Genomic DNA, 19104 nt, shown 5'->3' with positions numbered 1-19104 from the left:
GCTGTAAAGCCACTGTATAATACATTTGTGTAACTAAAATAGTAACGATGCGATTATGGAAAATTATAATGATACAATAAATACTTACCATATGTCTTATATAAATTGCAAATGTTTTGGTGGCAATCGATTAGTCAAATGAATTTTTAAGTCCTGTTTCTGTGACAGTAAGTACACCAAGTATACTTTATCAATCCTTTCAAATTGTACAAGTCGTACAGTTAAAAAAGCATTTACAATACGCACACAAAAATATGTTTTATATGCTGCTATATTTACCATTATACAATACAACTTGATCACATATTAAGTTAAACAATATAACGGAATATTTCGATGCAAAGGTAAGTTATTAAAGAATACTTTAATATATTCTATTTAATGCACTATTAAATGCCTATTTAGATATATCAATTGTGCTTTTGATTCTAATGCAGTCAGTTCGGCAACGATGGGTGCCATTTGATTTACATGATTTTCGTAATTGGTTCCTAAGAATAATATGTTTTTATTATTAATAATTAAAACATCATTATTTGTTCGGAAACAATTGCAAACTACTTACCCATAGCTGCTCTTTTTTCTCCATAACTGACTTTTCCATCAAATTCATTTATAGGAACTTTTATATCCGAGCCAACTTGTTCGATCGTTACATTCAAATGATCTTCAATTTCTGCCAGATACTGTAAACACGAATAAATAAATGTTTACTTATTTACGGTAATGCACGATTTAAATCGAACTGCCTATGCCAGTTAAGCAGCTATAATATAAAGAAAATATTTAATATCTTACTCTAGGTTCGTTATACCAAATACAACATCCACCTTGATCAGTGAGATTACTATTACGACAATTTCTACCACGGGAATGACACCATTCACCGTGATACCATACTTTCTCTGGTACACTGCTAACTAAGGAAATAGCCAAACCCATTCGTTCGGCTCTGCCGACTCTACCAATTCGGTGCACGTAATTAGATTTTTCATCGGGTAAAATAACATTGATCACTAAACAATAATAGTATTGTATTAGTCTTTCATATTGAATAATTTACTAATATTTAATACTTACTAAATGGCAAACCAGTTATATCAAGACCTCTTGCCGCTACATCCGTGCAAATTAAGAATTTTACTTCTTTTCTTTTGAATCTCTCTAAATTTGCTTTACGTTCTTGCGGTTTTCTATCGCCATGCAGACAGACACACGAGAGCTCATTTCCTCCTACTTGCTTAAAGTAACGTTCTAAATTATCGCAATCGAGTTTGGATCTGCAAAAAATTAATGCTCTATCCATTTTATGCTCCCTAATAGCACGGATACAGTACTCTCCTTTCAATATTTTAACAGCTTCTGACAATACTTCTGTAAACAAATTAAAACCAATCGATGAAATTGTGTAACCAATAAGGTAATATCATTCATTTAAAGAAGATAATACTAACCAGCTGTGTTACTTCCAGGTCTGATATTATCTTTACTATGCACTCCGTCTGTTTCAATATGTCTTTTTAAATTTTGCCATGATTTGTCTTTTTGAGGATCTACCATCACTACGACATGGTGAACAGTTTCGGGAACTGCATCTTCTCCTTTTAAATCAACCCACGTTGGAAAATGCATTAAACGTTCCTAAATGCACCAATGAAAGTTACAAAATGTTATTATTAAATAGTTTTATTTATGTAAAACAATTTTAAATAATATAATAGTATAAAATAATTCAAACTTACAGCCATCTTTTTAACTTCAAACGAATGTAAAGTTGCTGAACATACTATCATTTGTAATCTTTTCCCATCTGATGTAATCTTAGGAATCTGTTTATGCAAGCGGTCGATAAGTTCTGTATATCCCTGCTTTAATAATCCATCAGCTTCATCCAATACAAAAAATCTATACACGGGTATATATCTTTTAATAATAATTCTTTTGAAAAAGATTTGTTCAGCTTTAGATAGAATTATTACCTGCAATGTGTCAATGACATGTATCCTCCTTGTATCAGGTCTTCCAAACGTCCAGGTGTACCAACTACTATATCAACTCCTGAATTTAAAGTCGAAATTTGTTCCTTTACACTTACTCCTCCAATAACTAATAGTTCTCGAACGATAGGATTTTTTAAATGTGTTTTAAACTAAAAATCAATATAAAATAAAATAATATATTTCTTTAGAAATGAAAACAGTTATATCAGCAGACAAGTTATACAATTCACCTTTTGTATCTGATTGAAGGTTTGTTCGGCCAATTCCCGAGAAGGTTCAATAATTATTGCCTGTGGTGCATTGTTTATAGGCTTGTTGCTTTCTGCTCTTTGACTGCTATTACTGTTAACAGGATTAAGTCTTACGCGTTCTTTTGGAGCCGAAGATACAGCAACATAATCATTTGGTGGAGGATACTTAAATGGTTGAGCACCAAAATTAAATGACATTTCTGCATTTTTCAATACAACAGCTGGGAAAAATGTTTGTGATTTCTGTTGAGAATTTAATGTAAAAGCTACCCCTAGATTGACACCATTTTTTGTGAAAGATATTTTGCCATTTGTTAAATCAAGTAAGCATCCAATCACGCAATGCATTCCAAAAGGTTCACCATAATTATCAAACTGCTTTGCATTTGATTTTTTACCAGTACCTCCAAAACCATAGCCGAATTTATCTGTTCCTAAATCTAAAGAGGCCTGTTTAAATTATAATAACTTGTTACAATTGTACCAGCTTCAAAATGTCAATTTTCTCGTTCATTGTGTTGTATAGGGAGGTCCAATAACTTGGAGAATATAATAATTTGAGATTTCAATGTCATAAACCAATGAGGATGTTAATAGGTATTGGACCCGCCAATATCAATCTAATAACCAAATATAATAACTTACCTGAGACGTAGACCAACCCACGCGGCATAAGCCCTCATCTGTTGGAATAGCTTCAAAAAAATATTTTCCATCTCCTTGTATTCCTTTATTGGCACGGCATCCATGCCATTCCCTCTGCTCACGACTTTGACATCTTAAACTATCTGGTGTGATGGCTAAAGCATGACCTCTATCGAATAAACTTAATCCCCAATGCGTGGCTAAACATAATTATATGGCTATCGTTAAACACTATTAAAAAGTATAAATGATAGCACGTATATTTCTTATATTCTATTTAAGAAATAGTAACAAGTACAGTGTGCTACTTCTTTCGTAGTATTGCCAACTTTTCCAGATTCCATATCTTTTAAAGTTTCCCATACAATTTGCAAAATTGGTAAACAAAATGCTCCAGTTTTTCCACTTCCAGTTTCTGCAGCCATTAAAACATCACCTCCACCCAAAATCAAAGGAATAGCTTCTGCCTGTACATCCGTCGGGAGCCTATTTTTAATTTTAAAATGTAATAAATGAAGTATTGTAATCAATTTATTTGCATCCTAATGGAAATCAAAGAAAATATTTTTCATTATGTATGACTATACAATCTTACTCACATCCAATCTATTTCTTCAACAGCTTGCGCTATTTCAGAAAGAACACCCATTTCTGAAAAGAGCAATAAAAATCAAGTTAAGATTTAATACAATAATAATCTAATTCCTATTTTATAAATATTAATTAATACAAATAAATGTTGATCTTATGATCATTGATTTGATAAATGTATATATATACACATAATTCATTTTGATTTAAAGAAAAATAATCTTATCGTACCTTCGAACGCTGCCATATTTTCTATCTATTAAATAAAATAAATTTTTAAATTTACAATGTACTATATAAAACGGACAGAGAAATTCGATACATCGACAACTTGCTTTCTTGTCAATGGTTGCGGGCATATATAGATATATATACAGTGATCCCAGAGACTTTAGTTCGTTTGATCGACACAGGGGCGTAAAATTATCGTACGCGGCAAGAAAATTATCGTACGCCCTGGGAAAATTTGAAATCCGACAAAAATCCAACAATCTCGGACAAAATTTTCAAAAAGTTGGAAAAAGTGTCCAAGTTCCAAGTTTTTCAAGTTGATGACCTTTTTTTTTTTTTTTAGTCACCAAGTTCAAAATCCTATCATGAAAACGATGAAAACGGCGGTCCACAGGGAGATGGAACACCGGATCTTACACAAATCGTACGTGGTGGTGGTGGTGGTAGTAGTAGTGGGGGTGCACCTTTCCAAAATTTGTTGACTAAAAAAAAAAAAAGGGAGGGTCATCAAGTTAATTCGTACGATAATTATCGTACGAATGGGATCGCTATAAGAATTCTGTGAATAGTGTTGGGTAAAGGATGAAGTCAGCAACACAAGATTTTTTGTTCTGCAAGGTCTTTTGCGCAAGCGATTACATATAAAATATTTAAAAAGATAATTAAATTATTGAAGAGGATAGTAAGCAATGTATAACACAATTTAACTATTTAACGAACAAAATTCTCTTCGTTTATCTATTCAGATGATAAGAAGATATTGTTCATATCGGTATATTTTGCATTTTATTTTAGGCGCGTTGCCAATATTCGATAGTTAATAATCGATAGTCGATTAACTTACATGGTGAAGTCTTTAGATGGCATTCGAATCGCATCGATGTTAGGGATCCTGTAGGAGGGATGCGCCATTCATATTCAGCTCATGTGCCATTGGCTGAAAATTTTGGGGGACCGCTTGAATTTATAATAATTTTTGTATGTAACCTATTCTATTTTAATATAAATGTTTAATTATCATTAAATATAGTTCATTTTTTTCTGTATTTGATGCAGTTCATTATTTCATAATTATTTCAATGTTTGAATATTTCGCGCGCAATCACGTGACTAAACGAGTTCCTGTCCCCCAGCAATCTACACCGCGCGTCCCTCCTATAGGGTCTCTAATCGATGTTAACATTTAACGTCGTTGTTGTCTCTATCGTTAATTTAATTTTTATTGTTGTCCCTTCGTCCGAAGGGTATAGGATTTTTCACATTATTTGTGGTACTCAATTCTTGACCCATATCATAGTTCTCTTTTTTGCCACTGGCTGCGCAAATATTCAGAACGTATCGATACTATTATTATTATTACACGTAAATACGGATTGGTTAACCTGGCTCGTGAATGTAAAAATAAATTAAATTAAATATAAAATATTAATTTATTTTTTTAGAATTATTTTTATTAAAAAATGGGAGAGTTGTGCCGTTTTCGGTTGCCTTAGTGGCCGAAAGGCAAGTGAGAATTTAGGAAAAGTGGCTTTATTCAAAGCACCAAAAGTGAGTAACCTTATTAAATCTATTATTTATTGTTTTTTTAACTCTGCTTATGCTAGACGAATTTCTAGTCTTGTAAAAAGTGCAATTTACGATAATAAATTACAATTTACTTTTAATTGGACTTTTTAAATTTAGTTTTCCATCCTTTACTTAATTGCGACTAGGTAAGATGAAATTGAATAGATTTACATAACAAATAGACGATAATATCTTGGAAATAATTGTAAAATAATAAAAAATTTGTTCTTATTGCTTTAACGCGTGAGTACAATAGTTACATTTCCGTGACAATAAATAAGGTTTAAAAAACCTGATCTTAGTCACACTAATGCGCTCTAGTGGCAAAAATCTGTCCCGTCATTTTCGTACATTTCTAACATCGTCTGTCAGATTCAAATTGAGTATTGTTATTTTTATTTCGATACAATTCGTATAGATTCTGTGTAATAACAAGACTAAAAAGAAAATCAAAATGATATCAGCAGCTGTAGAAAGTACAGAGGATAAAATACAGGAAGGGCCAATTCGATGTATATTTTTTTCCGAGTTTCATCATATAGCTGGACCAAAGATTACTTGTCAGGTTAAGTTAAGATATTATATATATAAAATATTCCATTTATTTAATTCAAAACGTTTAGTTTCTGTATCTTTTTTTCTCTATTTTTCTTTTTTTTTGTAGGTACCTGATAATTTTGTATCAAAAGATATATTTGATAATGTCAGCGTTTATATTATACCAAAGGCACAATTACAAAGAAGTACGATTACTGTGTAAGTTAAAAATGTTTATTTACTTTCTTAATCAATCAAACAAATTGAAGTCTGAATTAAAGAAATATGTTAATCGTTTTAGGACATTGAAAGATTATAAAATTTTAGGATTTCCTGTGAAAATAGATGATAAAAAATATGCCAGAAATGCTTTCTATTTTAATTTATGTTTTGTATGTGACTCAGAAGCTCGCACAGTTCATTATGAACCAGTAGTTAAGAAGATGTCAGATTTTCTGGTACTCATTTACCTTAACAAATTTATAGGTATAATAATATAAAAGAGAATATATATATTTAATGATACGTTATACTTAAGTAGAATATTTTATATTTCTTATATATTAGATGGCTTTAGAAATTGAGAACTGTTTCTTATCCACTTCTGATGATAAAAGCAGATTAGCAGAAATGCTAAGACACGTAATGCAAGAATTAAATTTGCATAAAATGTGTACACTGACAGGTAAGAATTGTATATATTTATCATTTTATTATCTTATGCATTAATCAATTTTTTTGAAGAGGGAACAATGACGTCGCATTTAAAAGTAGTAAAACTTGCGCCAGAACCTAAACCGGTCCTCGATCATCAAGTGCCAATATTCTTAGAAGGAAGAGAAGCATTTCATAGTGATCAATGGGATTTAACTACTCAGCAAGTTTTACCGTATATAGATGGCTTTAATCACGTCGCTCGTATAGCAGCTGAAGCAGATGTAGAAAACAATTTAGTTAAAAGCTGTGTGCAAAATTTAGCGTAAGTTTATATCAAACAAATACTTTTAACTTAAATGCTTTTAATTAAATCTGTAAATAATATAGAATACATTTTATTATTTTTTAGATATTATAGCGTTGTAACCTTAATTCCAATATTTCAATACAGTAATGTTTATGCGGCAACACCAAAATTAAAGCAATTAGCAGAAGATGTGAAATTACAAGAAAGATGTATTTCGTATGCATCTAAATCCTGTAAGTGCTAATACCTAATTCATTAGTATGTTACAGCATAGTTTTAAGGAAAGATTATTATTATTTGTTGTAGCGAGACAACCCGCATACCTCAGAGATATATATCGTACTTATGCAAGCATGACTCATAGCTGCAGTATGAGGGACTTATGTCAACGTTTGAATCCACAAAATTTGAGAATTAATGAAAGAAGATTGGTCCAATTTGGCCTAATCGAAGGTTTTATACGAAGAGTTTATAAGGTGTGTTCTTCCGTTTAAAACATTTTTTTCCTATATAGATATCGGTTGAAAGAGCATGCATATGCAATTATATGAATTTCAGTATCCCATACTTCTGCCTGGAGTACCATATAACGAAGAAACACGAAATAATCCTGTTTATAAATATTTTACGGGAACATATAATTTGGATGAAATTTGTTGTAGTACAGGTCAAAGTGTAGCACAAATAGAAGAAATTGTTGAACGCGATCCAAATATCGTTATGCTATGGAAATAATTTAGTTCTATAAATTATATATATTTATTACATTATTCATATTTTCTATAATACAGATATGTACAGATAATTAATAAGAAATCTTTTTATTATAATAAGTGTAAAATGTTAAATATGCATAATGACGGTATTTATTATCAAATAAGAATTCTTATACAAGATATATATATATATATATATATATATATATATATATATATATATATATATTTATTTAATATTTTCGATTATGCGTTTAACTTCATTAACATACATTTCGGGTACCTTACTCTCTCTCATTTCATTACATTTTCGTTCCATAGCTTCTTGTAATTTTTTCTTGCGCATAGCGGCTTCTGCACGAATTGCCAATCCTTCTTCAAACATCTTTTGCCTCGCTCGGATACGTTCTTTTTCTTTTTCGTTTACCTATTAAAGAAAGAATAAAATGTAAATGAATTTGAAATACATAATATATAACATAAGTAATTGGGCAAAAAATTTGAAATATTCGTCATGATCGGTACGCCAACCGACCTGTATTAATATCTCGTTACGAATCTTAAGAGCTTCCTGGTGTTTCTTCTCGCGGTTCTTTTTATCGCGGCAAAATGCTTCCTTTTGCACGCGTAGAATTCTTTCAAATTCACGTTTTTCTCTGTCAATTTCAATCGCTTGCATCAATATTTTGTTTTTTATTTGCTCTTCTCTTCCTTTTTTAAGATCCATTACGGTTTCTATCTTTTTCAGAGCTTCCTCCTTTTCTTTTTGTCGCCATTCTCTTTCTACTTCTTCTTGAACACGATCTGCATTTATTGCATCAATTTGTATCTAGAATTTGAATAATTGTGTTATATTCCAATACCATTTGATCTCATTATTATAGCATATGTTGAATATTCACTTGAAGATCTTGCGTGTGCTTTGCCTGTGCAGCTAGTCTTTCTTTTTCTTGTTCTTTGCTTAAATTTTCCAATCTTTGCTTTTCACTTAATTGAATTTTTCTTTCTTTTTGAAATTTTTGATATTCTTTTATCCTAAAAAAGTTACATAAATTTAATTAGCATATTTATTTAATGTGAAGCAACAAATTATAGATATTACCTTAAATCTATTATTTTATTTTCTTCTTCTTCCATAGCTTTAAAATGTTTTAATTGTTCATTCACTTCTGCTAGATCTCGACGAATTTTAGCACTTTCGGCTTCCTTGCGATGCAACTTTTTCATTTCCTCTAGCTGCCAAGATATGTTATTCATATTAATTAGCTGACTCTCCTCTTGTTTTCTTTCAAATTCAAGTATTCGTTGCTCTTCGTTCTCTGTTATTTGATCCTTTAGAATTTTAGCGAATACTTGTTTCTTATAAGTTTCTTCTTCTTCCTTCTTTAAATCCTCTTTAATGGCCCATCTTCTTTCGTTTTCCATCATTTCATTTAAACGTTTCTCTTCTTTGGCTAATTCTTGCTTGATTAATTTCTTTTCAGCTATCTACAAAAGAGCAGTTCTATACAATACACATTCTGTTATTACAATGTAATTGCATGCTTTAATGCGACGTAATACCTGCATATCTCTTATGACTCTACATTTAGTTTCTAATATAAGCCGATTATACTTTTGAATTTCTTCTTCTTGCTCGAGTTTTAAATTGTAAGCTCTTTCGAGTAAATACATGGTCCTTTTTTTGGCTTCTTCCTCTATCTCGTTTAATATTTTGTCTTTTTCTCGTGTCTTTGTCAAGTCCATTTTATGAAAAAGTTCTTTGCGTGTCATGCTATCTTTGGTTAGTCTCTGTTTTTCCTCTTCTATTGCTGCAATAGCCGCTTGTTTCTCTTCTTTGGTTAAATAATGACCATGCTCTTTAAATTCCTTATACTCTTTGCTTGTAATAATAATTGGTCTTCTTGATCGGATGAAAGCGTTATCCTGTTTCTGCTTTTCATTTTCATTTCGTACCTTTATTGCCTGAAATTAACAAAAAAATTTTTAATTCAATATTTTGTTGATAATCGATTATTTGAAAGATAGAAAATATATCATTTTTCTTACTCCTCGTTCTCCTAATATATTAGATTTTTTTAAGTTTGCCGAGATTATACCCGTTGTACATTTTTCGTTATCGTAATATTTTGATTTTTTGTAAAAGAAAGCTTGTCTTCGTAAAGGATTATCTGTAGCACTTGATATCTTGATAGTTTTCGACATGTTTTAAGAGGCTTGTCAATTAACGCTTTTTTACGTATTAATCATTTGAAAGATATTTTCTTTAAAAATTTATATTTGGATTATTTTCATTATAACATACGTATATTTGATAATGCAATTAGATTTTAAATTCGTATAAGCATCCGTCACGAAATGATCCAATTATCCAGAATGAGAATACTATTGAAAAATAGTTAAACCATTGATAGGTGTGACAACACTTTCGTTTGTTCGATAGTTACATGTGGATACGTGGTCTTATCTAAAGATTAATCAGCGATTCTTGTAAAATCGATTTAACATTTAAACAGGAAATAAAAAATAACTAAAATAATTAATAGATAGACATTATCGTCATCGTAGAAAATCATTTTCTATTCGTTTACTCGAGTACGTTGCTCAAGGAATATAAAAAATTCTTAAATTAAAAGAGGATTTAAAAGCGCCAAGTTTTTCGACGAATGAGCTTAGTCAATAAGCCCTGATGACACTTGCTGCGCAGTGGCGCCACTGCGCAGCACCGTTGCGCGCCGCTCGCGCTTGATTGGTAGAATGTAACGTTTAACGCGTTACATTCATTCTTCGCGCGCCGTTTCAATCGCATCGTTTATCAACGACTACCGCCAAATTCAAACCTTTTCATATTTCGAAATAATATTTTTCTTTGTCTTTTTATGTACAATAAAGAAAGAAAGAAGGAGTGAAAGAAAAAGAAAAAGAGAAGAAAAAAAAGTAAAAAAAAAATTGTTGTGTTTTTTCGGTTATAGGTCGTGAACGAAAGAAAGAACAGCACACGTGTATCTATCACATAAAAGGGTTTATTTAATAATCACCCATGGAGAAACTATATTTATGCTTATTATCTCGCAACGAGGAACCTACTTGGACCGTTATTATTGTGAGTAATTTCAAAATTACATCATTCCTAATATAAATAGTTCATTAAAAATTAGCGCCTTATCGATAAGTTTGCAGTCGTTTTGATACAAAACAGAATTTGAAAGACAATAAGAAGCATTCTTTTTGTCGGAGAGAAAGAAAGGGTTTAGAATAGAATTTGTCGACAGATCGTTCCTTGTAGACTGGCGACGAGTAAGGCCGGCTAATACGCGATGGCGTGACAGTAACGTATTCGATCAAAAATTAATAGCAGTCTGTGGGCGGGTCTGAAAGTTGGTACAATGAAACTTTTCAAAACAACGCTTTGCATATTTAATGCCATAACATTGTATTCCTTGTATCGATGGATATTAACATCGTTGCGTGCACATTTTTCTATTCCTTTGTAAAGAAAATGACTATCAGAATATATATTTCTTTGAACTAAGAAAGTACAAGTAATAATCTATATATATATATATATATATATATGTGTTTATATCGATATATTTGCATACTATTCGATGTCGATATCTTCTTACTTAGCGAACAATAGAAAATAGACAAACAAATCAAACATGTTCGAAGTTGAAAGAGTTTTCAAGCATAGTTAAAAAAAAACTCTCATCTATTCGACGAAAATAAATATATAAATATTAGTAAAAAAAAGATGCATAACGTTATTTCGTTTCTCAAATGTAGTTTAAATTTTCGAGTATGTCTAATGCGGCGATATTATTATGCGTTTTTTTATTGTGTTCTATTGACTAGGAAAAGATAAACAAGTTAGTTTGTTGTCTCCTGGCTTAGAACTTATTAATGAAAATGCGAGCTCAATAGAAAAGCAATCGATAAGCGTCCAGCTGTTATTTAAAATGCATCTTACACAGTATGGCGAAAGTGAGACGTGGTAAAGGTACACGTTTTATTTTTACATTTTAAATGTAAAATCTAAAATTACTTTTTAGATGGTCGATAGATCGATCGATCGAAGAAGATCAAAATCGATGAAGAATAAGAACAAAATAGGTAAAGTGTACTATTGAAGGTGCTCGTTATCGTTACAAGTTCGTTGAATTCCACGTATATTCATACAATACGCAGCTTATTTTATGAAATCGGTTTCTCTTTCTGTTAACAGGCAATTGTTTCAGCAAGCCTATGCATAATCGTATATATTTAACAATAAAGAAAAAAGAAGTTAAAGGAGATATTCGCTATTATTAGACAGACCATATATGCACCCGTATAATAGGTGGGCGAAAAAAGGGAAAGGCAGAAAAAGAATCGCGATGGGAATTAAGCGTATTCGCAAATAATGAGAAATAACAAGTTTTATCTGTCCTATCGTTCACGTTGCACGCAAATATATGTGTTACAAATAAACGTGTCATTTATTTTTAAGATAATCGAAAATAAAAAAAAACTCGATACACCTATTCTCGAATCGATATAGGTATATCACGTAACGCGTAATATCCCTCGTCGGATAATATCGGAAAGTGATCTAATCGGATGCAATCCCTTCGAAAAAATGTCTTCCTTTATAATTTATTATACCACTTGTCTGTTTCCCACTTTCTACTTGAACCGTATACCACCGTATATATCACGTATTTTGTCGTTTTGCATCCCAGGTCTACTCTCCGGATCGCTCGTGCCGTTTCGTGCGAATGAATAAGTCATTCCCCCTCGCAAGACCATTTCTTCCCCCTTTGTATAAGTTTCTTACAACTCCTTACCGATCCTACCTTCGAGGAAACAACCGATAGAAAACTTGAAGAAATGATCATCATCATTGTTCGTTAACTGAACCGCCTTATTTTTTTCTTTTTTTTCCAATTGAAAATTTTACCGCAAGAGAGAACCATCCGTTTCTTTATCTTCGACTATGACTGAAAATGAAATTCCAATTGTTGGATGCAACTCTTTGAAACTTATCCGATCGAATCGAGAATATATAATGAAATGTTTATCGATTGTTCATCAATTACTATTCGATTATTTGATAAAGAAGAGTTGGTTGTAACCCTTCCAGCAAACATAATTTCCGCCTGCGCCAACGATAGAGCGTTTACTTGCCGTTGGCCAATTAAAATCGCCTGTTGCGTATAAAGGGGTTCCATAAGGACGACATTACGGGGTGTTAAAAAGTGGGGGTCGCTAATTTTTCTTAGATCTTTCATTTTATCGTCGGATACGCGCCAGGACTTTATCATCAATATTTGTTCTTCGTCGTTAAAAGAGTTCGAACGTAGGCGCAAAAATAGTATTACTCGATTATTATTTCCAATAGAATATTGGTGCCTTTTACAATAATAATCCAATTTTTCTACATTATTTGATGAAAACTTGGTGAGCCAAGAAATGCGCGGATTTCTTGGAATGCCTAACGTGGAGATGAGGTACGGAAGGAATGTTTCCAAAAAACAATCATGTCTTTCCGAAGTTCCTCGTAATTCTCTTTATTTGACTGAATTAGGCTCAAAAAAAAAGACCGTACACGAGCAATCGATCGTCGTGGATTTGACTAACGATGATGTTAAAATAATGCGGGAAAAAAGCGCAACGAGTGCAGGTAGTTCAGGTATGAAATAGATCTATATAAATAAATATTAATAAATAATAATAATAATAATAATAATAATAATATGATTAAAACATCGTTTATAATATTTTGATATAATTTTGAAACGTTTATTGTGTTAATTAAATGCTATTTTCTAACTGGGAATAAAATTGAAGCGAAATGGCTCATCGATTTTGATCGATATTCATTGATATCGCTATAAGAAATAGTATTATAAACAATTGTATCTGTTACAGAAGTTTGCACTATGATAGCTGACAGTTCGAGCAGATTTAATCGCGATAATAAGAAGAAAAACGGTATAGCTAGGGCGTTACGCGATCGAGGACCATGCCTGATCCCGGTTCAACCGAATCATTGCCTTCCTATACATCCAGCACCACCTGTTCCAACTCGAGCTGTACCGATACCAACATCTCGAAAATCTCAAAGTTCACTCGCGATCGATGTGGAATCATCCGCGAAATCGAGGATTTTCGAAATAAACCCGGATTCGGAGGAAGAGCAGAGCGTTTCTTTTATCTATGAACGAAATCGAGAAAGAAAAACGTCCTCGAAAGAGGCAAACTCTTGTCCTATCAAAATTCTAGATCCTGTTAAACGAAAAATCACAGATGACAAGTTTAAAGAACGAGGAAAGGATGTTACGAAGGATTCGAAGAAAAAAAGAAATCCTTAGACGTTAAATTAAACGATGGATTCAACGAATTATATACGAATGCTACTACGGGTAACATCGATAAAGAAGAAAATGAAGAAATTTTGAATGATACAAAGTGCGCTACGTCAATCGTAGGATCAACGACAGAGATTCATTTTGGGAAAGATAAGATCGTGCCTCCTCTTCGATTAAAAAAAGTCGTTTGTCAAGAAGGTTCATTGAAAACAAAAATTTAATCATTTCATTATTAAAAATTACAATTATTCCATCGTGTTTAATTAGAGTTGTTGTCCGTAGGAAAAAATGGCGATCGTGGAAATGCAGAAATACCTTCGAGCAGAGACAAGGAGGCAAATTATAGAATAGTCACTGGTGCTACCCCTCGTCCAGACTCTCAATCTATTCCGACTACTTGCGAATATTGGACCAGAGGTTACCATTTTGATAACGATAATAACTTTGATGTTGCGTCGACGAATTCAGTCTCTCGGAACACCGTACGTCGATCTTCCTTCAAGAGCGACGATTACAAATTAAAATATAGACGTAATAGGCTGAGACGAAAGCTCAAGGAATTACAGGACAAGGCATTGGATTTATCTCAGGAGATAGCTAACAAGCCCACCAATATCGTTGATTCTAGTCCGCAACGTAACACAAGGCTCAGACAAATGATGAACTGTTACGAGAAACAAATAGAAAACGTTTCAAAGTTACTTAATAAATTATACAATGTTAATCCCCTATCAAACGAGTTCGTCGATATTGAGGAAAATAAGAAAGAACATCGATGGGACGATGTATTCGTTGGAAACTTTTCTCCAATTTCCTCGCCGGAACCACCAAAACTCTCACCACGTTCCCTGATAGATTATCCAAATAAATCTCCGGATAGTATTAGAAATAGTCCACCTGTATTGCCGAAAGTTTCTATAAATGTTTCATCCAACCTGGATATTCAGGATGAGCATGACGCAGAGGTTATTATTCGTAAATCGTGTATGATTTTGAACATTGTACCAAAAGTTGGATAATAATAGTTCCTTTATTTTGCAGACCGTACAATTACCAAACGAATCGACTTGGATTGCGTGCGATAATAATACAGCAGAAATCTCATCTATGGCGAATAATTTTTGTGAAGAGACGACTAATCAAGAATGGGAGTCTAATAATAATATCGTCGATTTAGGACATCGATCAACAACACCTCCAATTCCTTCCTCAACTTCTATCGATGCGTGTTCTTCGGAAAATGTTGAAAATATTGAAAACGGGCAAATATTTGTTGACAATATTGAAGAAATTGGAGAAAAAGATAATATTAAAATAGTTCACGAGAAAAAAGAGACGATGAAAGAACTCTCCAAGACGATAAAGGTTGGATCGTCGAATCATTCGATTGCCAACGAAAAAACAGAAATAAAGAAACAGGAGGCACGCGATGCTGACAGTGCTATTAAAATAAATCTCATCGAGGGTCCTATAATAAGTTCTGTCTCTGGAGGTTCCGAGATTCCATCGCACGTCAGGTGCGACCAAGTAAACACAACCCAACCAATGATGCTACCAATAACGAAAACGAAAATTTCAACTTCTGCCGACATGATGAACATTTTACAATTAGAATGTAATTATTATGATTCTACGCTTGTGGAGAAAAATGCCTTGGAAACTAATCAAATAGAAGATTCGAAAAAAGCGCAAAAGGTATACAGCTGTAGATAATAATGCTTAAGCATTCCAATTGCGATGGACTATTCTAATTGACATAAAATTTTAGGTAACGTCGAGTACAAAGCAATCCAGGAAGACCGACAATGTTTCCGTACCTCCGACTTTCAACCAAGTAGAATATCCTTTTACGGATCAACATTGCTCTGCTCAAAGTAGTAATGAAAATCGTATAATGACCGAACAATTTCCTACGCTTGGTAATTGGGTAGCCAAAATGTCGAAAAAGCAGGTTTCCAAACAAAAATCTAAATTACAAACTGCAGGAAATAATATTGGTATTATTCCAACGGAAGAATCTACACGCGTAAGTTGAAATACTTTTGGCAAAATGTGCTCAAGTTTAATAAAATAAAAGAATTCTCTTGTTTGTATTTTATTTCATCAGACTTTAGGGTTGGAGGCGCACAAAGTATCGCCAAATAATACTAATATAACCAATTGTAACAATGTGTTAAACCTTACTACTCCACAATGGAATGCGGAAAGATGGCATCGTCAACATCGTCAACATCATCAACAACGTCAGCAACAGCAATTATATCAACACGTGGCTGCTGGCGCAACTCCTCAGTCCCTTCCGTCTACGACGACTCTAAATTCAGGAATTTGCACGCCGCATTCGACGACTCATTTTTATCCGAGTAACTATAACGTAAGAGAGTAACATAAGATAAATAGCAAACATGAATGGTAAAGAATAATAAACGAGGTTCATTTCGTTCTTTTTTATAGATTGATCCATACAGCGGAGCAACGTTTAGTTATCAATCCGCATTGTATCCTGTTTATGGCAGTTACCCGTATCATTCTCGCTTACATCCGGGAACATCTTTGACGAGTTACCACCACTTACCTATGCAGAATCCTCTTAATTCATCCTTACGTCAATTGTCGCACGTCGATAAGCATTTGACCTCATTACAGGATGCAAATCGAAATTTTACTTCTGATATTTTAAAATACTCCGGATCGATTCCCACTGCAGCCGCTACTGCTGCTGAATATCAGCCATCGAATGACTTCGGTTTCGATCGACTCAGAACAACAACTTCTACCGATAATCACAACGCCGAAGCGAGCTGTCTCTCGCCATTATTACTAGCATCTTCGGCTTTATCATCAAGGACGCAACAAACTTTACCACGTATACCTCTTAACGGATATTCAGCTAGCAATAATCAATATGGACGCAATAGAATAATACCGGACGTTGTAGCTGCGGCCGCAGCTGCTGCAGTAGTCGCGGCAGCTTCTATCGGAAGACAGCGTACTTCTTTAACTCCTTATAGCAAATCTGGAAGCACAACCATGAATACCGCTGTTATGGAAGTTGATTCTACCCGATTAACTTCGAATACTACAAATAATCGTACTCGAGAACATCTTTTGTCTCATCAAGGACAATCATCCATGGACATTGGAACAAAAGAACCGCAATGGAACGGCGCCGAATATCGTCCTATACCTAATTTACTTTTAGACAGTTTACCTTTTGTTAGGCCGGAACATGATTTTCCTACGGCATCTATGCTTTCTAGTAATATTCAAAACCCACCTGTATCTATATCGACGGTTCCTCTTCCGCAAATGTCTAAAAAAGTTTCTAGAAGCGTCGAAAGGGACTGCGAAACTCCGCATCTCGGTAAAGTAAACAGAAGTCCTGATACTATGAGTAATCTTAAATGCTCCAATTGTGGCATAGCTGGATCAATGTTTAAATGTCTCGGATGCGAGGTAGCTTTTTATTGCAATGAAAGATGTCAAGCTCGACATTGGAGCTTTCACGTTGAAAAATGTCCCAAAAAAATGCCAAAGTTGAAAAAAGTAACGTAAATTGTATATTCAATATATTTCTCCATAAATTATATTTACCGTGATCCATATGTTTTATAGTTTGCAAACAATATACCAATTCTTTTTATGTCTTTTACATTGAAATTATCTTGCATTATCTTACTTTAGTTCTTGATACGGATATACAAAAAATATTATTGCATAGATGTCGTTTTTGTAAAACAAGATTTTCCAAGTTCTCAAATTACGCTTTAAACTATAAAGTAAAATCTTGTGTTTTCGTTCTTGCATATACATATATATGCGTATACATTAATGTGCACACATGCACATTTACACGTACGGTTGTTATGCATTTTAAATAATTCTCGCGAAGAAAGACAAACAATGTATAAGATTAACATTAATTATCATAGATGTTAAGTAATTAAGTACAAAATAACGATACACTAGTCAATTATTAATGTCGCAAAGTGATTTTTTATATTTTTTCCTCATAAAATTTATATGTATACATAAGCAGTCCCTTTTTTTAGTTTTGATAAAATTGCACTTTTGTGTAATAACTTGTACAAAATTAAAAAGTGAACCCTGATCTTTACGTATCAGGTTTCTTATTTTACTTACTATTAGTAATCCATCAAATATTCATTATTAATATGATAATAACATAAAAGAAAATATATGATAACAAAAAAATTAACGTCCTAATGATTACAGCTTACTGGCAGTTTGGTTCTGTTTCTCTACAATGTTATTCAATAGTTTGTGAGCTTCATTGTAGTAAGGTTTAGTTTCCTGCTGTATTCGTTCCATCCAAGCATTGATACGTGGCCATTCTACACGTGGATCATATCCAGCTAAGCCTACGGTTTAATATATAATATTTATTCTATTATAGCTCCATTATAACTATATTATATAAGAAGAAATTTACAAATGTCGATCATTCATAAACTTACATAGTTGCTCTAATTCGCAAGCTGCAAATATATCACTTATACTAATTTTATCGCCCGTAAGAAATAATTTGTCCTTTAGCCAAATATTCTCTATTAAATCAAGGCAAGCTAGCATTCGCTCTTTATACTTTTCTACTTGTTCAGGTTTAGATGACTTTCCTGTCTGCAAAGGTTTAAGATACTACAAAAAGTAGAAAAAAAAATAAAATTAGAAAATGTTCATTTGAAATTTCTTATAGATTCCAATTAGAGTATATTGATATTATTGTTACCTTAACAAAAAAATATGATGCACAATTTATTCTAGTATTTAAATGTTGCCATTCTAAATACTCATCGACTTTGGCTTGTTCTTTAGACGAAGTAGGATACCAATGTTGGGCTACTTTATATTCTCTGCATAAGTATCTCACAATCGCAATACTACAAGTAAAACCATTCGTCATTATTTATTATCTGATTAATTAAATTGTCCAATCGAACGTACCTTTCTATCAACTTAAATCCATTATGCTCTATAACTGGAACTTTTTTAAATGGATTGAAGGCCTCAAATTCGGGAGTTAAATGTTCAAGTTTCACTAGCTTTATTGGTTTTGCCTCAAAAGGTATACCAGCTACTTTTAGAAAAATATATAGTGCTCTTGATGGTTGAGAAAATAAATCATAATACAACTTAAGTCCAGCCATTCTTCTTTCGGAGATTTTATTAAGAATTTAAGAAAAAATCTATGTTCACTCTATACTTGCAAAAGATTAAATAAACTGAAGGAAT

At 32.7% G+C, this 19104-nt stretch overlaps 5 protein-coding genes across 6 annotated transcripts; 2 read left to right on the top strand and 3 right to left on the bottom strand.

Annotated features, from left to right (window-relative positions):
* Window positions 1–253: 253 nt before the first annotated feature.
* Ddx1 (ATP-dependent RNA helicase Ddx1) lies at window positions 254–3877 on the bottom strand. The gene is made up of 12 exons (XM_015324056.2): window positions 3719–3877; window positions 3496–3547; window positions 3195–3382; window positions 2897–3096; window positions 2231–2701; window positions 1980–2149; window positions 1743–1905; window positions 1455–1641; window positions 1081–1374; window positions 799–1016; window positions 566–686; window positions 254–491 (listed from the first exon to the last, which is right to left on the bottom strand). The coding sequence occupies exons 1-12, from the start codon at window positions 3732–3734 to the stop codon at window positions 379–381; spliced, it is 2193 nt and encodes a 730-aa protein (XP_015179542.1). The 5' UTR covers window positions 3735–3877; the 3' UTR covers window positions 254–378.
* A 1163-nt stretch (window positions 3878–5040) lies between these two features.
* Nprl2 (Nitrogen permease regulator-like 2) lies at window positions 5041–10604 on the top strand. Of its 2 annotated transcripts, none has more exons than XM_015324133.2 (9): window positions 5041–5266; window positions 5703–5849; window positions 5949–6040; window positions 6123–6279; window positions 6389–6506; window positions 6566–6800; window positions 6888–7018; window positions 7092–7261; window positions 10474–10604. In XM_015324133.2, exons 2-9 carry the CDS (start codon window positions 5739–5741, stop codon window positions 10516–10518), a joined length of 1059 nt encoding a protein of 352 aa, XP_015179619.1. In that variant the 5' UTR covers window positions 5041–5266; window positions 5703–5738; the 3' UTR covers window positions 10519–10604. The 2 variants fall into 2 exon arrangements, with proteins under 2 accessions (XP_015179619.1, XP_089031404.1); XM_089175278.1 differs by lacking the exon at window positions 10474–10604 and adding an exon at window positions 7344–7703 and having other exon boundaries at window positions 5044–5266.
* LOC107068072 (cilia- and flagella-associated protein 45) lies at window positions 7731–10467 on the bottom strand. The gene is made up of 6 exons (XM_015324124.2): window positions 9551–10467; window positions 9065–9466; window positions 8604–8989; window positions 8404–8536; window positions 8037–8330; window positions 7731–7928 (listed from the first exon to the last, which is right to left on the bottom strand). The coding sequence occupies exons 1-6, from the start codon at window positions 9704–9706 to the stop codon at window positions 7731–7733; spliced, it is 1569 nt and encodes a 522-aa protein (XP_015179610.1). The 5' UTR covers window positions 9707–10467.
* Window positions 10605–12951: 2347 nt separating the features above from the next.
* Window positions 12952–17831, top strand: LOC107068055 (uncharacterized). Its single transcript, XM_015324061.2, is given in 8 exon segments — window positions 12952–13172; window positions 13412–13837; window positions 13840–14049; window positions 14134–14816; window positions 14893–15546; window positions 15620–15877; window positions 15959–16225; window positions 16306–17831. Coding segments are annotated over 8 exon segments (3819 nt in total). The 5' UTR covers window position 12952; the 3' UTR covers window positions 17407–17831.
* On the bottom strand, window positions 17825–19019 carry LOC107068086 (Glutathione S transferase T3). The gene is made up of 4 exons (XM_015324144.2): window positions 18817–19019; window positions 18602–18752; window positions 18330–18510; window positions 17825–18233 (listed from the first exon to the last, which is right to left on the bottom strand). The coding sequence occupies exons 1-4, from the start codon at window positions 19017–19019 to the stop codon at window positions 18082–18084; spliced, it is 687 nt and encodes a 228-aa protein (XP_015179630.1). The 3' UTR covers window positions 17825–18081.
* Between the last annotated feature and the right edge of the window lie 85 nt (window positions 19020–19104).

The sequence above is a fragment of the Polistes dominula genome, unplaced genomic scaffold, assembly GCF_049000335.1.
Source record: "Polistes dominula isolate Pdom_NZ unplaced genomic scaffold, Pdom_raw_medaka contig_82, whole genome shotgun sequence".
Classification (NCBI taxonomy): Eukaryota; Metazoa; Arthropoda; class Insecta; order Hymenoptera; family Vespidae; genus Polistes; species Polistes dominula.
Note: the sequence above shows the minus strand (reverse complement) of the source record. Positions and strands in the feature narration are given on the sequence as shown.